General features: G+C 40.1%; 1 protein-coding gene across 5 annotated transcripts in view; it reads right to left on the minus strand.

Annotated features, from left to right (window-relative positions):
- Nucleotides 1-12208, minus strand: part of ASXL1 (ASXL transcriptional regulator 1) — a 99133-nt gene extending 86925 nt beyond the window's left edge. For 4 of the 5 annotated variants that reach the window (XM_077111583.1, XM_077111566.1, XM_077111576.1 and 1 more), the window contains exons 1-3: nucleotides 12077-12208; nucleotides 6489-6571; nucleotides 4022-4130 (exon numbers count right to left, since the gene is read on the minus strand). In XM_077111583.1, the coding sequence (XP_076967698.1) occupies nucleotides 4022-4130; nucleotides 6489-6571; nucleotides 12077-12133 (249 nt within the window). In that variant the 5' untranslated portion in view covers nucleotides 12134-12208. Of the gene's footprint in view, nucleotides 1-4021; nucleotides 4131-5533; nucleotides 6435-6488; nucleotides 6572-12076 lie in introns of those variants that run through there. The other variant, XM_077111559.1, reaches the window with a different exon arrangement.
- Between the last annotated feature and the right edge of the window lie 5696 nt (nucleotides 12209-17904).

Here is a 17904-nt window from a genome sequence, read left to right on the forward strand (position 1 = left end):
AGAGATCAAGATGATAATAAGCTGGTTCAGATTTTTTATGTCCTTTCTCATCTATTCTAGAATAACAATAAAATAAATACCTGTACAACTTCTGGGAGACAGTGTGGTGTTAATGTAGCATTTAACAAGAGATTAATAAACTACTGCACATTTATAACTTGGAATCCTATAATAATCTTTAAAAACAGTAAGGTATCCCTGCCCCATATTACTGACAGCCCCTTCCAACATGAAAGTTAGAACGGGCATAGCCCAAATACTTCTAAAGAATGGGAGAAAGATCAAAAGTGATGGTGGATTAACACAGAGAAGATAGGGTTTAAGAAATGAGTATAACTGCTGAATCATTATATTGATACTTCTTTTAGTCTCCAGTATTTTAGATCAGCTAGAAGTAAAAACCTAAAACTGTGGAATTACAACCCTGAAATCTGTTTTACAACTAATTGTTGCATTGTGCTTTGAAATATATTGTTTTTGTATATATGTTATTTTTCACAAAAAAAAGTCAATTGTGATGTTAAAAGAGTATTTATTCTTACTAGCCGCCAATGTTCTGGAGCATCTAAAAGGAAAAATCTGAGATGATGGTATCATACCCCATGACAAACTCTGGGATCTGTCCTATAATTACTTATTGAAGAGGGTTTTGAAAATTACTGCTCTTTTCTTTCTTTGTTTTGTATATATGTTATATTATACAATATAAAAAAAAATACTGGATTAGGAAAAAGAAAAATAAAAGAATAAGGTATATCTAGATGTACCATCATGGGAAAGTGGATAAAAGTATATTAACTGAATAAAGCAAAGAGCAAAGCTAAAAGAAGAATAAGATCCAATTTTTTGAATATTATTAATAACATAAAATAAAGATATCAAACAGAATGACCTTTACAGGTGGAATTTTAAGGGTTACTTTCACTTTCTCTGTACCAAATCACATGTACATAAGCATATATTGCTTTTATGCAGGACCAAGAACATTAAGAGAGACACACACAGATAATTAACCAAACTAAAATTCTACCAAAGCCTCAGCAGTCAGCACTCTTCTCATTTTGGCTCAGAAATTTGAGCTAGATGCCAGAGGCAGATCTAGGAATAGTTTCATCACAATTATGAGCTGTATTTATCATCAAATGTCAAAACAAAGGGATAACAATGAAAATAATGAATAATGAAGCCATTATTTATTAATCCATTCATTAAATATACATTTATCAAAGGTTACTTTATACCCAGGACTCTGGATACTGGAGTAAGACTCTGCCCTCAAGGAGCTCATTCTCCAACTGGAGGAACAAGACAAAAGAAGTGAAACTTGCTGATGTACAACTCCAAAGAACAAGATACTATGCAAGATAAGCAACATAAAACCAAAGGCAGATGAGATGATGTGCTGGTTTGAAATGATGTACGGGCCCTAGAAAAACCATGCTTTAATCCTAACCTCATTTTGTAACGGCAGCCGTTTCTTCTAATTCCTACTCAGTATTGTAAATTTGGAACTGTAATTACAGCTCCCTGAAGATGTGATTTAATCAAGAGTGGTTGTTAAACTGGATTAGGTGACGACATGTCTCCACCCATTTGGGTAGGTCTTGATAAGTTTCTGGAGTCCTATAAAAGAGGAAACATTTTGGAGAATGAAAGAGATTCAGAGAGAGCCAGAGAAGAACATAGCCACGAGAAACAGAGCGCTCACTAGCCAGTGACCTTTGGAGATGGAGAAGGAAAATGCCTGCCGGGGAGCTTCATGAAACGGGAAGCCAGGAGAGAAAGCGAGCACACGATGCTGTGTTCACTAAGTGCCCTTCCAGATGAGAGAGAGAAACCCTATGTTCGCCATGTGCCTTTCCAGATGAGAGAGAAACCCTGTGTTCGCCATGTGCCTTTCCAGATGAGAGAGAAACTCTGAACTTCATTGGCCTTCTTGAACCAATTTATCTTTCCCTGGATGCCTTTGATTGGACATTTCTATAGATTTGTTTAAATTGGGACATTTTCTTGGCCTTAGAACTGTAAACTAGAAACTTATTAAATTCCCCTTTTTAAAAGCCATTCTGTTTCTGGTATATTACATTCCAGCAGCTAGCAAACTAAAACAAATAATATGTTACTAAGTATATCTTCAACCAATGCATTTCATACACAGGCTGTGAACTAACAAAGAAACCCCCCAAATTTACAAAAGATTCATACAGTGGTGCTTTCCAAGGTTTCAGTCATGAAAAGTGAAAGCTTACAAAAAAGGGTGGAAAAAGACAACTCAAAGACATATCAAAATTAAAAGGAAGGGGTGCACAGGTGGTTCAGTGGTAGAATACTTGCCTTCCATGCAGGAGACCCAGGTTCAATTCCCAGACCATGCACCCAATAAATAAATAAACAAACAAATAAATAAAAGAAAGAAATGTATTTTAGTTTAAACATTTATTGAGCATGGACCACGCCAAGAATTCTGTCTAGAACCAAGCTACAAAGACAAATAAAACTCAGCTCCTACCCTCAATGTGCTCACAGAAACTGTATTTCTCCTCTTCCTCAAACCCAACTGAAACAGGGAAATGCCTTTATCAGACAGTTAAGGATGAAGAACCTAAAGAAATACCATAAAGGCTACCATTTACTAAGCACTTACTCTGTACCAGGGATATATACCATAAAGAGGGGTTAAATCTGTCCCAGCTTCCAAAGCTAGGTTTCAAACTCAGGGCTCTGACTCTCTCAAGGCTTAGTTCCTGACATTACATTATGCTGCCTCTTAATAAAAAAAATAAGGACAAAGGAAAAAAAAAATGTCCAAAATATGAGAAGTAAAAACAACACGGTAGGGAGTGCAACGATGGCTCAGTAGCAGAATTCTCATCTGCCATGCCAGAGACCTAGGTTCAATTCCTGGAGCCCGCCCATGTCAATAAAAAAAAAAAAATCAACAACAACACAGGAAACAAAGATATCTGAACACAAGACACATCTGATGTGTACATAAAGACCAAGTCTTATGACTACAGGTTAAATAGTTGGTATTTGTACAAGTGTTTTTTTAATTAATACAATCCCTCAAGAAAACAAAACTAAAAGGAAAAGATTGGTATAAGGACTACTGCAATTTATAAATGCATTATGGAAGAATATGAGGGTCAGCATGAAATTTACAGTATCCCCACTACCAAATGCTTATGTGAGATATAAATAAGAGGTTAACCCTACAGCCTGCAGACCAAATCTGGCCCAAGACCTGTTTCTGTAAATAAAGTTTTATTGAAACACAGCCATGCCCATTCATTTGTATATTGTCTATTGTTGCTTTTCTGCTACAACAGCAGAGTTGAACAGTTACAACAGAAATATGTGGTCCACAAAGCCCAAAGTATTCATTATCTAGCCCTAGTCTAAGATAACCATACATATTACAAATGGTAAAAAAATAATTAGCCTTTTCATTTCAGGCTATTTTAAGCTTTATCATGAATTCTACCTGATTTATGTTCTCATCCTTTATAATTAGTGTCATTCAGTAAATGATAAGGAGTTTTTTAATTTCCACAAATTAAAAAAAAAAGTTATTTTCCCACAGAGTAGGTCTTACACTTCAGCTCCCAGTAATTCATCCTTCACAACACTACTACAAACAAAATACCAATTAGGACACATTTCCTAATTACCCAGATACATACTTATCCCCCAACTGTATATCTACAAAAGTATACAGCAAAGGTATATAAGCAAAAGCTGATAGAAATCACTGACAATCACTGATTTGACTAAAAATAATTCCTAATACCCTGTTCACTCTAGAACATCCCACTCAAAGCACCATTTAGGAACAACAGCATTAGCATCACTGGCTACTTATAGGAAATGCAAATTCATGGGCCTTGTTCCAGACAGAATTGCTGGTGCAGGTGTAGGTGTAGGAACCAAAATTCTGTATTTTAGTAAGTCCTCCAGGTTACTCATATGCACAGTAAATTCTGAGAACCATTACACTAAAACAGAGTTTTATATTACTTACTTTAAGCGTGAAAAGGCTGATTCGGCCAGGTAATTTATAAAATAGTCCCTCTCCTCCTCGTGAATTGGAATGCAGCATGGCATTGAGGCATGCAAGAGGGGATGTGCCACTGTAAAAACACAAAAGGATAAATGAGGGTCATACAAATCCATCTGCCTACTTATTCAAAGACTTACTACCCTTTAACTCATCTTTAAATCAAGAAGAGGGGAGCAAAAAATATGGAAGAAAAGATCTCATGATAATGATTCTGCTATGAAAACAGTAAAAGAATAACCAAATGAAATCACACAAATCAGAGAGCTCTAGGATAAGAAATGTTATGTGATACCCCTACTTCACACCTAACACTTCTTCAGTGTCTTTTAATAAAATGAATGAAATTCCCCAGAAATTTAAAAACCACTCAATGATTTTTTCAAGTTAATGTACGAGTTTTGAAAATCAACAAAAACAAAAAATATTGTGCAATATCTTAATATTAAATTTCAATAAAATTTTTAAAATTACTAACATTTTAATACTAGTTAAAAACAACACTGAGTTTCATAGTGTCAATATGTCAACCTGCATACCATGCTCAGAAATTGCCACATAACATTATCACCACAAAGACCACAAATTCAATCAATGATTCTATTCCAATAAAACAAGCACATTTTTATCAATTAAATTTTTTCTAATAAGCACATTTCAGTGTAAATGAAAAAGCATTTCATTTGCTTTTTCTCTGTCGTGGAGGGGAGAAGAAAAGGATGAGTTTCATTCCACATTTACACAAGAGTGATCATTCAAATTTGAATGTAAAAAGCAAAGTAAGTCAAATGGATTTAGTGCCCAATAACAGTCAAGCATTAAACCAAAAGATGGCATATTAAATTGTTTCACAGTCCTTACCACAACAGTACAATGTCACAAAACAATGACAACTCAGTGAGATAGAGGCTACTTACTGAGTCTTAAAATATAAAAGCTGTCAAAAATCCAGACAAATGCCCCTTATTTATATTAATAGAGTTTGGTACTAGCATGTTAGTGCTAGGATCACCTGTGACCTTTCTCTTCCCTCTCCTCAGCAGTTAAAAAAATACATAAATATCTTAAGTAAAGCTTCATCGTGTTTTTCAGAACTAGAAGCTCTAATTTATGCAGTGTTAAAAATAAATTCTGATTCTAAAAAAGGTATTTTAAAAAAATTTAAACTTATTCTACTTTGGAGCACACTGAATGCTAAAAAAATTTTCAGCAAGAAGCAATCTCTAAAAGAAGTCTTGTGCAGTATCTGGAGTATCAGGTGGGTGTGCTAACATCTCTCCTACAAAGGGGAACCGCAGGCTGGCAGAGTCCTTCAGCAAATAATCTGACTCCTACACACTGTAACCCTGTCTACAAATTACAAAGATGCTCACTCATCACAAGCCACCATGACTGCTTCATAATTCCTATAAAAGCAAAAAAAGCAGAAGTAAGTTAAGGGTCTCAATTCCATTTGTCCCAAAGGGACTAATTTACCTTCTATAGGCATCATGGTCCAACAGCAGTGCAGACAGCAGCATGATGAGAAATAGCCCATAAAAACAAAAATAAAGCACAATTATAACACTGCACAGTGCATAGCTACTATTTAAATACATGTGATCTAGACAATCCTTATCTTACCTCCCCACAAAATGTCAACTCAAGAATGTTTGAAAAGTAAGGACCTTCTGACCCTAAAAGGTCAAATCGAGCAGCTGAGGCTTGGCCAGCAAAAACATATACTACTTATTCTGAATCTCAAGAAGGGACTGTGTTGTTTCCCTCCTTCCTCATTTAAATTAAATCAAAAAAAAAAAAAGGGTTAGGGATAAAGGTGAGGAGAGAGAAGGATTAATGACAATCACTAATTTTCAGACCTGCAGTCTCTTTTGTTTCTAACTTGTAGCTACTCTAAGAAAATGACATCAAAGTAAGAAAATCAAAGACACCCCAAAATTTAGTATAGTCATATCATGAATGGCTTGAATCAGTAGGGGAAAAAAGCCAGTAGGTCTTATACTGATGTACCACCCTTCTCTGATCCTAAAAGAAAGGACTTCAGAGATACAGTATAGAAAGAAAGGTAGTTTTATAGACACACTATGGCATATCAGGGTCTGTCTCTTCTCTAGTGCTGAAACTTGTAAAAGCACAAAAGAGAATACACCCTGAGTCGTTACATAAAAAAATAAAGCCCCATAGGATCAGGGGCAAGGATCAGGAAAAGCAACTGCACCTCTGTAATGAAAACAAATGGATGTTCATCCACCCCTACCTACCTCTCAAAGCTGACAAACAACCTGGGAGTTAGTTCAACAACGCCAGACACACAGGCATATATAAATATATATGTGTACTTACTCATGTAAGTACATAAAAAGCACATGTAAGTACAGAAAAGCACATGTCCTATGAATCACTCATGTTAAGGAACAAGATCAATACAAACCTCATTTCCTTTAGTCCTTCTGCCTCTATGACCTGCAGGATTTGTTTTGGTGTCATTGGAGCATCCGAATAGTTTTCTAATACCTGAAGAAATAAATATAAATGTCTTAATTTCAGTGTGCAATTTCCATTTATATTTGTCAATCTGTATCCCAAGCTACAATCCTGCTTTGAAGCAGCACTGGTGACAACTTGATCTCTGCAATTAAAATTACTTTAGAAAAGAAATTACACACATCCAGTTACTGGAAGTGACTAAGATTAGCTGAAATTTTCTAATTCTCATATATTCCTAACATAATTGGCATGTGGGGCCTTAGTAACCCTGGTTACTGTTTGACACTGTTAGTATGGCTAAACTATCGAATACACTGCATGACAAATCACAAAACAGCAAAATGTTCAGATTTTCTTTCCTAAGGAAATTTGATTAGTACTCATATTTTTAAATGGTGCTTTCTGCCACTGTGTCATGAAATTCTGGTGTTAACTGCCACAGTACATTTTGCCATTTGGCAACAGGATGCTATAATTCTGTGAGATTGGTGAAGGCAAAACAAAGAGAAACAGAATGTCCCATTTATGTTAGTTTCACTTATTAACTGAGTCAGGGCAGTATTTTCTTAGCAACAGCAGCTCTCTTACTTCAAGAGATTGAGTTGTTTAGAAAAGCTGTTCTTCTAAGAGGAGAAAACGCAGGCTGTCAAGCTTTGTATTTTCTCTACCTTTGCAGCTGCTGAGGTTATTCCAAATCGAACTAACATGTTGCAGTCATTTAACAATCATAATAACCAAGTACTGCTCTGTCACAAATAAAATGTAAAGCAAGAAGTCTCATAAAGAGTATTTTCAGAGGGGTGCACAGGTAGTTCAGTGGTAAAATTTTCACCTGCCATGCAGGAGGCCAGGGTTCAATTCCTGGCCCTGCACAACAACAACAAATGTACTTTCAGCAGCAGTTCTACGGAAGAATGCAAGCCCTCGGTACTGAAGGAAGTCAAGGTTTGGAGAAGTAGATACTAAAAAAAAATACCATATTTACCATGATCCCATTCTTAGCTTCTTTCTTTGCAATTTTCATTTTTGCTTTAGGTAGTATTACATATTCTCTCACAGTTTCAACTACCACCTAAATTGTGGTTAACTCCCAAATCTCTAGCCTAAGCCTGACTTCTTCCCCAAACTTCACATTCATATATTCAGTTCTGTGCTGGACATTTCCCCTTTATCATCTACAGGCAACTCTAATTCGTCTTCCCTCCAGACCCACTCTTCTTACATTGCCTTCCTGGGTTGACAGACTGTCCAGTCACCTAAAACTGAAACCAAAGCGTCATCATTCACTCTCACCTCTCCCCCATGCCCCACAACCAGACTCTCATTGAACTATCTCAACAGCCTCTTTACCAATATCCCTGTGCCCAGCCCTGGTTTTCTCAAATTCATTCTCACACTGCTGCCATTCTTCATTCAACAAGTACACGGAGTACCTACTCTGTGCTAGACACAATACTAGCCATTCATCAGTAAACAAGATCAAATCCCTGCTCTCACACAGTTTACATACTATAGCTCGAGGTTAACTCAACAAAGCAAACTTCATCACTACCTGCCTTAAAACCCTTCAACAACTCCCTTATTACATGCAGTAAAGCTGGTGTTTTCAGACAGTCCATTTGATCCACTGGAAAAGCACAGGCTTTTGAACTACACAGCCCTAAACTGAAACTCTAGCCTTCTAAACTTGGGCAAGTTACCTACCAATTTGGTTTTGGTTCCCTCACTTTTAAAGCAGACACTAATCTTCCTCTAAAAGTTGTTTTACAGACTAGAGACAATGTACGTGCCTAGAGTGCCAGCACGGTGTAGGGGCTTGCTGGCATGGCCACTACAAAACCCTCACAATGTTGTCTTGCCTACCTCTTCGCAGAATTGTCAAAGTGATACTCCACAAACTTTATGTTCCTATAACTGCTTGTAGCTCTACCTCATTACACATTCTCCATCCTACAAATACACATGCATACACTCTCTCTCCTGGTATTTCTTGTCTTCAGCTCCTGCTCATTCTCTCCATGATGGGGCTAACTCCTATTCACCCCTCAAGATTCAGCTCAGTAAACAACTTCCTCCAGGAAGCCTTCTTTCATCTCTGCCAGGCAGAGTTAAATGTCTCCTTTCAGTGTCCCCCACAGTTCCACAACAGGTACAATTTATCTTCCAAACTCGAGAGTAAGAGGAGAGACTACTAACAATTATGTCTGAATAATAGGCAAGAAACAAGATGTCTGTTTACCCTATTTATTTATCCATGATGACCCTTATCATGCCTATAGTGAAATCCTGATCATGTGCCTCGATCCTCCATACCCCCAGAAGACCATAAACTCCTCAGGGACAAGCATCATCCATGTGTATTTCAAGAATCTAAGTAAGTGCCAAGTTGGGCAATGTTGACATGAACAAACCCACAATAAAGCCTAGAACAAGCTACTAATGTTCACTGTTACAGGATATACTTTTTGATACTAATTAAGTGTAAGCTGAGCTAGCAAATAATTGTCGGATGTTTTTTTTAAGAAATTTGCATGACTGAAAAATTAGCTTCCAATTATTTAACAGTAGTCAAGAAGAGGGTGAGAATGGAAGACATAAGAAACAAAATTTCCAAAGGGAAGCTACATCAAAAGATACAAAGTGGTCACTTTTATTAAAACTGTTTAGCCTCCAGCTTTTAGCATAAGAACAATTCAGCAGTGTTCTATTTCTACTGTCTTTCTAGAATGTACTTTTAAAAAAAAAGTATCTCTTCTACTTCAAAGGGGAAAAAAAAGTTTGATGTAAGAATGGTCAGCCATGAATCAAAGTGAAAGATAAAGCATGCAATGCAGAGTTTCTCAAAGCCAGAGAGAATCCATTTAAGGGCACTCAGTCTGAAGGGAAATCCCCTAAGCTGTGTTCTCCTTAACAAGTTACTCAGAACTTAGCAAGCAAGAGGATTCATACCCACCCAGACCCCTGAAGTCTACCTCTTACATCCAGAACAGATGCCACTACAAAATGTCTGAAAGTCAACAACATAATTAACATATACAAAAATCAATCTCCTGAAATTCTCCATAATTCTCTTCTTTTCTCTATAAAAAGTTTCTAAAAGGGTTATCAGTATCACCCTATCAACCTCACCAATCTGAGTGAGGTCAAGAGAAATCTAAAACTAGCCCAAGCAAATGCACCTGATTGCCATGGCAATCCTGCCAATTTTTACCTGTCCAAAGAGTAGTTAGACCCAGTATTCAGGCAATCTAATCCATTGCCCTATCATTACAGCTTAATCCTAGTCAAGCTTCTCTCTGTCCAATATAACCTCTCACAAATTCTCCAGCACTTAGTGTTACACTAATTTAAAGGAAAAAAAAAAAAAGAGGGAACTCTTAAAAAGTTCTATCAACAGACCCTACCTAAAGAGATGGGAAATTCTAAAATAAAAGGCACATAAAAGACCTGCAAAATTACACACCACATTCCCACGGATCCTCTTTCACAAGTGTAAGTGGACCGACCATAAAGTAATTCCTATTCCTATTTTTAATGAAGCACCATAACAGAAAAAGAAGAGAAACAATTTGACATGAAATTGAGCCAGTGATAAAACAGAAAGAGCGTCTTGGATGCTGGAGCTCAGGACACAATAAATTCAAGCACCCAAGGAATCTTAACAGAGCAGTGGATCCCAAATTCCTCAAGTCTTTGAACTACTAGTAAGAGCCAACAGAGCTTTGAAACAAAGAGACTTTAGAATTTTGTTAGGACATATGTAACAGAATTTAAAGACACTTTCACCTACCTCTAAAAATCGAATTTCCTTTGGGTACCCAGAGTAATAAACACCTGTATAACAGGAACTCAAGAGGAGTTCAACGAACACCCAAGAATTAACCTCGACTAGAGAACAAACAAGCACATTCTTGTGGCTTCCCCTACTCCCCGCTTCAGGCCTAAATCTGTTTCCAGGTGAAGCAACATTGGACAAATTCCTGAAAATTTCCAAGAAATCCTGAAAGCTGACAATTTTAATTGAATTAGGAAAAAAAGCATTTAGGAACTTCAAAATCTTCAAATTTCGTACCCAAAACATATTAACTGAAACACACAACTTCAACATACAAATAACCGCAATCTCTGCTCCTTAGGCAACAAAAGTCCAGAGAAGATGATCAGAACTCCAGAGAAAATTCTACGAACCACACAGTTTCAGTTCTTGAAAAATCAATAATTGAGTTTTACAAGCTCCAATAAAAGAAAAAAAAAAAGATGTACCTTAGGCTCCTATTAACCCGCAACACATACTCATTTTTCTTTACACAACACCTTCTGAGGCAGGAACCTCACTTCCCAATAAAATGAAAAGAAGGTTGGGCATCATTCATCATTAAAGGTGAATGATAGCAATTACATTAAAACTACAAAATACCAAGAGGTATGCTATCTGCACTATAACCCTGCTCTGTGACAATTCTAAGTAACATCTCTGGAAGAATTATAACCTGTTACTATTGTGATTAGCAAGATTTTACAAGAACATGTCACAAAGTGTGCAAATCCAAAAAGACAACTATTTCACTTACAAGTCCTCTGAGGCTTTGAAAACAAGAAAATTCACAACCACTCCCCCTCCCCACCACAACCACCAGCCAGCTTAAAACACTCAAATGACTCTCTCTGCTAAATCCTCAATGAGTAGTATTAAACAGAGACTTTCTCTTTGTCCAACACCTTATGTATACGTGTACTAGGACACTGGGGAATAGAGAATATAAACATACTTTCTTTCCAAAGTGTAATGGTCAGTCTCTGCAAAGCACGCCTATTTCGGGTCTTTAAGTACAACACTCTGATCAGCGTTTCTCAAACTGTCCATGAGCCACCAGCATCAGACTCATCTGGGAAGCTGTTTAAAATAAAGATTAGCAAGGCTCTACCCCAGAATCTGTCAGTAGGTCCGAAGGGGGGCCCAAGAACGAGCATTTCTAACAATCCTCCCAGATATCCCCACAGAACATTAAAGTTTGAGAATTTCTGCTCAGGGTTCAAGTTAGTAACAAACACTTCCTTCCACATCCTTGGATTAGATGGGGAAAGCTCAAAATACCACCGCGTCCTTGAAATTGAGGGCGCTCTCCAACCCCCTCCGGAATCAAACCCACCGCCCCATTACCCACCAGGAAGCGAGGGAGGGGCTCCCGACTCTTCCCGGAAACCTACTCCCCTGGGAATACACGAAGCTTCCCCAGACCCCAAGACACCACCAAATAGTGGGGGAGGGGACGCTGGGGCCCCGATGGAGAAAAGCTGGCCTGCTGGCTAGCCCCTCCACAGGAATTTAGAAGGGAGCCACATCCCGTCCGGGCGAGGGACCCCCTCCACACCCCGTGCTCGAGGCGGGGGGGTTGTCCCATTCCCAGAGAAAGGGTGACCCCGCCCCCTCCCGCGGTGGGCAGGGCTTCTCCCCTCCCCCCTCCCGTGGGGAGTGCACGAGAAGCCCACCCCCACGCGCCCCTACGAGCCCCCCTCGGCGGTCGGCCTCACCAGGCGCGCGGCCTCAGCCCACGTGCGCTCCTTCTTCTTCTTCTGTTTGTCCTTCATCCTCCTCCTCCCCGGTGGTGGCGGCTCCACGCGGGACCTCCGGACGGGGCGGACTGGGGCGGCGACGACGCGGGGCTGGGGCGGCGGCGGCGGCGGCGGCGGCGGTGGGCGCGTGGCGGCGGCGACTCGAGAGGACTCGGGTGCGGCCGGGGAGAGAGGGCGGGCACTGGGGCACCGGCTGGCGCGAGACCCGGCGCGAGGGCGGCGGTGGGGGAGGGGCGGCGGCGGCGGCGGCGGCGGCGGCGGCGGCGGCTCCACACGCCCGCGCTGCGTCAGTCGCCCACGGCGGCGGCGGCGGCGGCGGCAGCCCCGCGATCGCTAAGGAATGCGGCGGCTCCGCATAACCACGGGGTCAGAGGTCACGGCTCCGGCCTCCGCTTTCCCGCTCTGCTGAGGGACGAAGACAGGACTGGCGGTAGGGCGAGAAGGCGAAACACGGCTTTTCCTCCGGTGCCCGGGTACGTGCGTGTCTCCCGTGGGTGGGTGTGAGTGTGTGTGAAGAGTGAGGAGGGGGAGTGTGGGGTTTTTTTTTTGAACAAAAACAAACCGAAAAGGCGCCTGGGAATCGTAGTCCCTGCTGCCCCTCTGGCCTCCCTCGCTCCGGAAGAATATGTCTGCGTAAAACGCTTGGACCACACTTCCCGGCGTGCCCCTCACTCCGTCTTTCTGCCCTCCCCCTCCACTTTAAGCTGAGCTAGATCAGGAAAGGGGGACCGGCAGTCGATCGGGGAAGGGATTGGGCGGAGTATCGCGATGTGCGGGAACTGACTGGAGGCCTAAGGGATTCTGGGAGGCGATGCTGGGAAGGGGCGGTGGCCCGGCTGTCCTAGCCGCGTTTAACCCTTTCGACTCCTCTCTCCTTGGGGCCGCTGGGCGGGAGAGGTTGAGGCTCAAGAACCGGTAGCTGGATTTTCCTAGAGTTCACTTTGTACCTCTCCCCACCTAAGCGGTTCTCACCTACACTTCTCGTAAGTGAAAGAGGACTTTCTTTTTTGGTTCGCTCCTAAATGAGTCACAGCCGTATAATAATGAGACATAAAGACATTCATACCAGTAAAACGTTTATTACACGATTGATGGACCTAGAAAGTTCCCCATTTTCTCCTGTGCTTTCATGCGGTACATATTTGCATTGGCTGCACCCTCAACCTAAATCGTCCTTACCACTTGGGGAACCCGTAATGACGGGTAGTGTAAAGAACTTGGACTGTGGAGGCACACTGACAAGAATACACCTGAGTGAAGCCTTTTTAGGGACAGTAATTACCCTGGAGAGAGTTTAGGCCCTGGAGTCAAACGACCTAGTCTGGAATCCTGACTAAGCCACTCCCTCCCTGTTGGCTAAAACTAGTGGCTCAGCCTCTCTGAGGCTCAATTTTCTAATTTGCAGTGTGAGTCTAATATCTTAAAACATTCTTGGGATTAGAATTAATATAAAATACCCCACAGGGTATTTTATATTAATACCTGGAAGAAGGTGTGACGAGGGAATTTAACATTAGGGCCATATAATTTTGCTCTTGGCATGAAGCAAGTGTTTTAGTAAATGGTAGCTGTTCATTACCACCTGAGAGAGAATGGGCAATATACTTAGCCTCTCTGAGCCTTGGTTGCAGAGCATTCAATAAAATAGGTTGAGAGGATCAAGCACCTAGAAGGTTTTCTGTGCCTATTTGTTAAATCAATGTCCAGAAACATTCCTAGAGTCACTCCTGGACGGAATTAGTGGCCATCTCTTAAAAACCAAGAAGGCAGAATCATTGGCCACATTTGAATTGGCTTCCCTGGTAAGGAAACAAATCCTGCTCTCTGGTGTTAACACAGTGGAGAACCAGGGTTGAGAGAACACTTTTGTGCTGCCCAACCCCTGACACTGAGTTCACAGCGATCCTGCTTCTAACACTGGTTATACAGATTTCCACATCCAATAAACAAAATCCTGCAAAGTGAATAGACTGCAGACTATAAAATAAGGCATGGTCCTTCTCACCTCTAATTTCACCCCACAAGGGGGTGGAGAAAGAGGAACAACCAAAAAGAAATTTTCAGAGGGCATATTTTAAATCTCCTATTTTCAACCTACACCCAAGACACTGAATCTTTGACAAGTCATTTGGCTTGTTTCAAATACTTCTTGAGTAGCTTTACCTTTTCTGACCTCCAAAGAATAACTAGGAAAGATTCACTCTAAAATTTACCTGTTTAGTATGGACACTCTGACAGGCAGAATAACCCTAACCACACCCCTAACCATGGGGAAAGCTGTCTATGCCCTAATCCCTGAAACTTGTGACATGTTACATTCCATGGCAAAAGAGACTTTGCAGATAGAATTAAAGACTTTAAAATAGAGAAATTACCCTGGATTCTCTGGGTAGGTCTAGTATAATCACAAAAGAGGAAGCAGAAAGAAAACAAGATTCCAAGCATGAGAGGAATTCAACCCACTGTTGCTAACTTTGAAGGGTGCCACAAGCCAGGGACTTTAGGCAGTCTGTGGAAGCTGGAAAGGAGCCCTGCCCAAGCCAGCAAAGAAACAGACTTCCATCTTACAACATTATGGAACTGAATTTTGACAACAACCTAAATACGCCTGGAAGCAGATTCTCCCCCAGATCCTCCAGAAAGGAACGCAATCCTTCTGACATATTGATTTCAGCCTTATGAGATTCTAAGCAGAGAACTAGTTAAGCCACTCTTGTGTTCTGACTTCTGACCCATGGAAAGTATGATATATAAATGTGTGTTTTAAGTGACTAAGTCTGTGGTATCTCATTATAGCAGCAAAAGAAAACTAATATAACCACTGTGGAAACACTTTTGTTTAATTCCCTCAGCAAATACTGACTGGTTCTCACACTAGGGCTAACCCATGGAAAAATCCAGATGTAAAAATCTCAGGGTCTCTGCCCTTACAGAAACAAATTATGAAAAAGTTATAGCTAAGTGTGAAAATAGAGTATGTGTAGAGGACAGTAAAATGTACATGCTATGAAGTTGGCTTTAGTCATTAAACCTAAAGTAGTTGTGATTTTTTAAATTAATGGAACTCACACGGTTATTATCTTGTCAGAAGCACCAGAAACAAATTATACATTTTTTAGTGTGTGTTTTCCTTTTTCTGTTTTTATCACAGTGCTTTTATTACAAATTATCTTTGGAAGTCAACACAGGTGCCTTAGGGCAGTATAAGATAAACCAGACTGATATTCAACCCTGCCCTCTTGGGGAATGAGTCACTGTTTTCAAACTGCATGGTTATGATGAAAGCACACTTTAGAAATCTGAGTAACAAACATGCCAGCAGCAGATACCAAGGAGTCCCAAAAGGACACATACATACCATGACCCTCATTATAAGATGATGGGTTACCACTGGCTTTTGACTGTGGCTCGTCTGGGTTTGCAGTCTTTCCCCAGCTGCTTGGCCTTGGGCAAATTACGGAAACTTGCAGAGATTCAGTGCCATCATATGGAGAAGGGGATATCATTACAAACTGAAAGCATGGAATTAGGGTTACCTGGGATCTTTTAAAGCATCTGGCATACAGTGGACACTAAAAGCCAGCTCTCTTTTCCTGTGCCCCCTCCAAGAAAATCTAGTGTCTGATGTGTAAAAAGTACCTCATTTTTATAATTCAGTGACCAAGTTCTCAAACAGGGCTTGCCAGTCTAACATTTTCTCTCACTAACTCTATGAAGTAAATCTTATCTCAATTTTTAAATGAAGTTAAGGGACAGAAAGGTCAAATTTCCTCCTGCGGGCCCCGGATGACTAAATGAGATCATGTTTGCTAACTTTCAGCATGGCAGATGATCAAACAAATGTGTGGCCCTCTTGGTTTTTCCTGTATTTTATTTCTTTGTATGATTTTTAGTGTAGTCTGTGCACTTACTAGCATCTACCTGGTGTTCATTATCATATCTCCAGCATCTTGCATAGTCTTGGTACATGGTAGGCATTCAATATGTTGAATGAGTGACCCTATCTAAATAATTTATTGGAGAAAATCCCTGAGAACTGATTTTCCCTTGAATAAGCCCTAAACAGTATTTGGAATCTGCTCAAGAAGAACTGGGAAATACTGGGAAGGATTTCACCCAAACATATCTATGCAAGTTGTAAAGATGCTCAGGGATACAGACTTTATGACTTTGCTACTGTCAATTATAAAATTGCCTACCTAATGAGTAGCCCTAACTCATAGCTGCAATTCACCATTTCATCTTTTAAATCTACTGCTGTTTCTCAGTCTCCTATGATGCTGTTTTAAACTACATTTCAATTCACCAAAATGTTATAAATGGTTACCTCTGGATTGTAAATTATGGGCAATTTTTGTAGGGGGTTATTTCTACAGTGTATTATAGTTTTTTTTTATTTACAACAATTATTTTTCATTTCAACCATAAAACAGGACATTGAGATTATGGTGGCAGGTTATGGGTGATATTTTTTCCCTTTTTTACACTTGTATTTTCCAAATTTTCTAAAATGACTCTGTGCTACCTTTATACTGGAAAAATAAAAACTGTAATGCAAAATAGCTCAGTAATACAAGGACATCTTTACATAAAATTCCCTTTTTCATTTTGCTTAAAAAGATCTGGGGGATCCCCTAGAATGGTCTCAAAGAATGAGCCAAGTTTCACCAAAATTGTGGGAAATGACAGCTGTCTGCCTGATTCTTTAAGGTTTTCAGGTGGGGATTTTATGACCTCACTACCTAAGGCGCCTATCCCAATTTTAATCTGTTTTACTGCCAGGGAAATGCACTCGTATCAAACCAAAATCCTGGCCTTAACTTAAGACATTCCCTCTATTCTTTCTTCTGTCAAAAAGGAAAAGAACTTCCAAAGTATATTTTAACACCAAAATGCTGAGTGATCATGTGAAAGTGATGGGTTTGGTGATAGAGTATTTCTTCATTTTCCATGTTTTATAATAAAAAAATTAATTTATATCACCCCAAATAGGTCTTCTTCCACCGCTTTTTTAGTGATTGCTAATGTCTGTATGTGTAGTTGAGAATTTATAAAGGGCTTTTAATGGGCCTTAACCCTTAAATCTCACAACCATCACATGAGGTGAGTGAGAAACCTGGGAGGGTCAGTGAAGTTAACTTGCCCAAGATCACACAATTAGTTCTTAATAGAGTCTAGATTTAAACCCCAACCCCCTCATTCCAATTTCCTTCTAAGACACTGTGGAAGCCAACCTCCTGTATGGCCATCAATGATTACTGCCTCCTGGTATTCACATGCTTTTAAGTCCCCTCCCACTTTGAATAGCGCTATACTGTGTAACTAATGGGATATTGTGGACATGATAGAGTGTAACTTCTGCACGTTGGCCAGAAACAACACCACAGCTTCTGCCTTGTTTTTGGAGCACATGCTCTGGGGGAAGCCAGCTGCCCCGTCCTGAGGACTCGCAGGCAACCCTATGGAGAGGCCCACACAGAACAGCCTTGGGCGGGCTTTCAAATGACTGTAGCCCTGGCCAACATCTTGATAGCAACCTCATGAAAGCCCTACTTGGAGAGTCACCCAGATAAACTACTCTTGGATTCCTGATCCACAGAAACCCTATAAGACAATGTTTATTGTTTTAGACCACTAACATTTGAGATAATTTGTTCACAGCAATAAATAAATAATGCAAATATAGTTTCTCCCTTCTGGATGGTTCTTACCTTTCGTGATATCTGCTTAAAAAGCAATGGACCCTCTTTCCACAAACTTTACTTATACCTATTTTGACGAAATTC

The sequence above is a fragment of the Tamandua tetradactyla genome, chromosome 1 (assembly GCF_023851605.1).
Source record: "Tamandua tetradactyla isolate mTamTet1 chromosome 1, mTamTet1.pri, whole genome shotgun sequence".
Classification (NCBI taxonomy): Eukaryota; Metazoa; Chordata; class Mammalia; order Pilosa; family Myrmecophagidae; genus Tamandua; species Tamandua tetradactyla.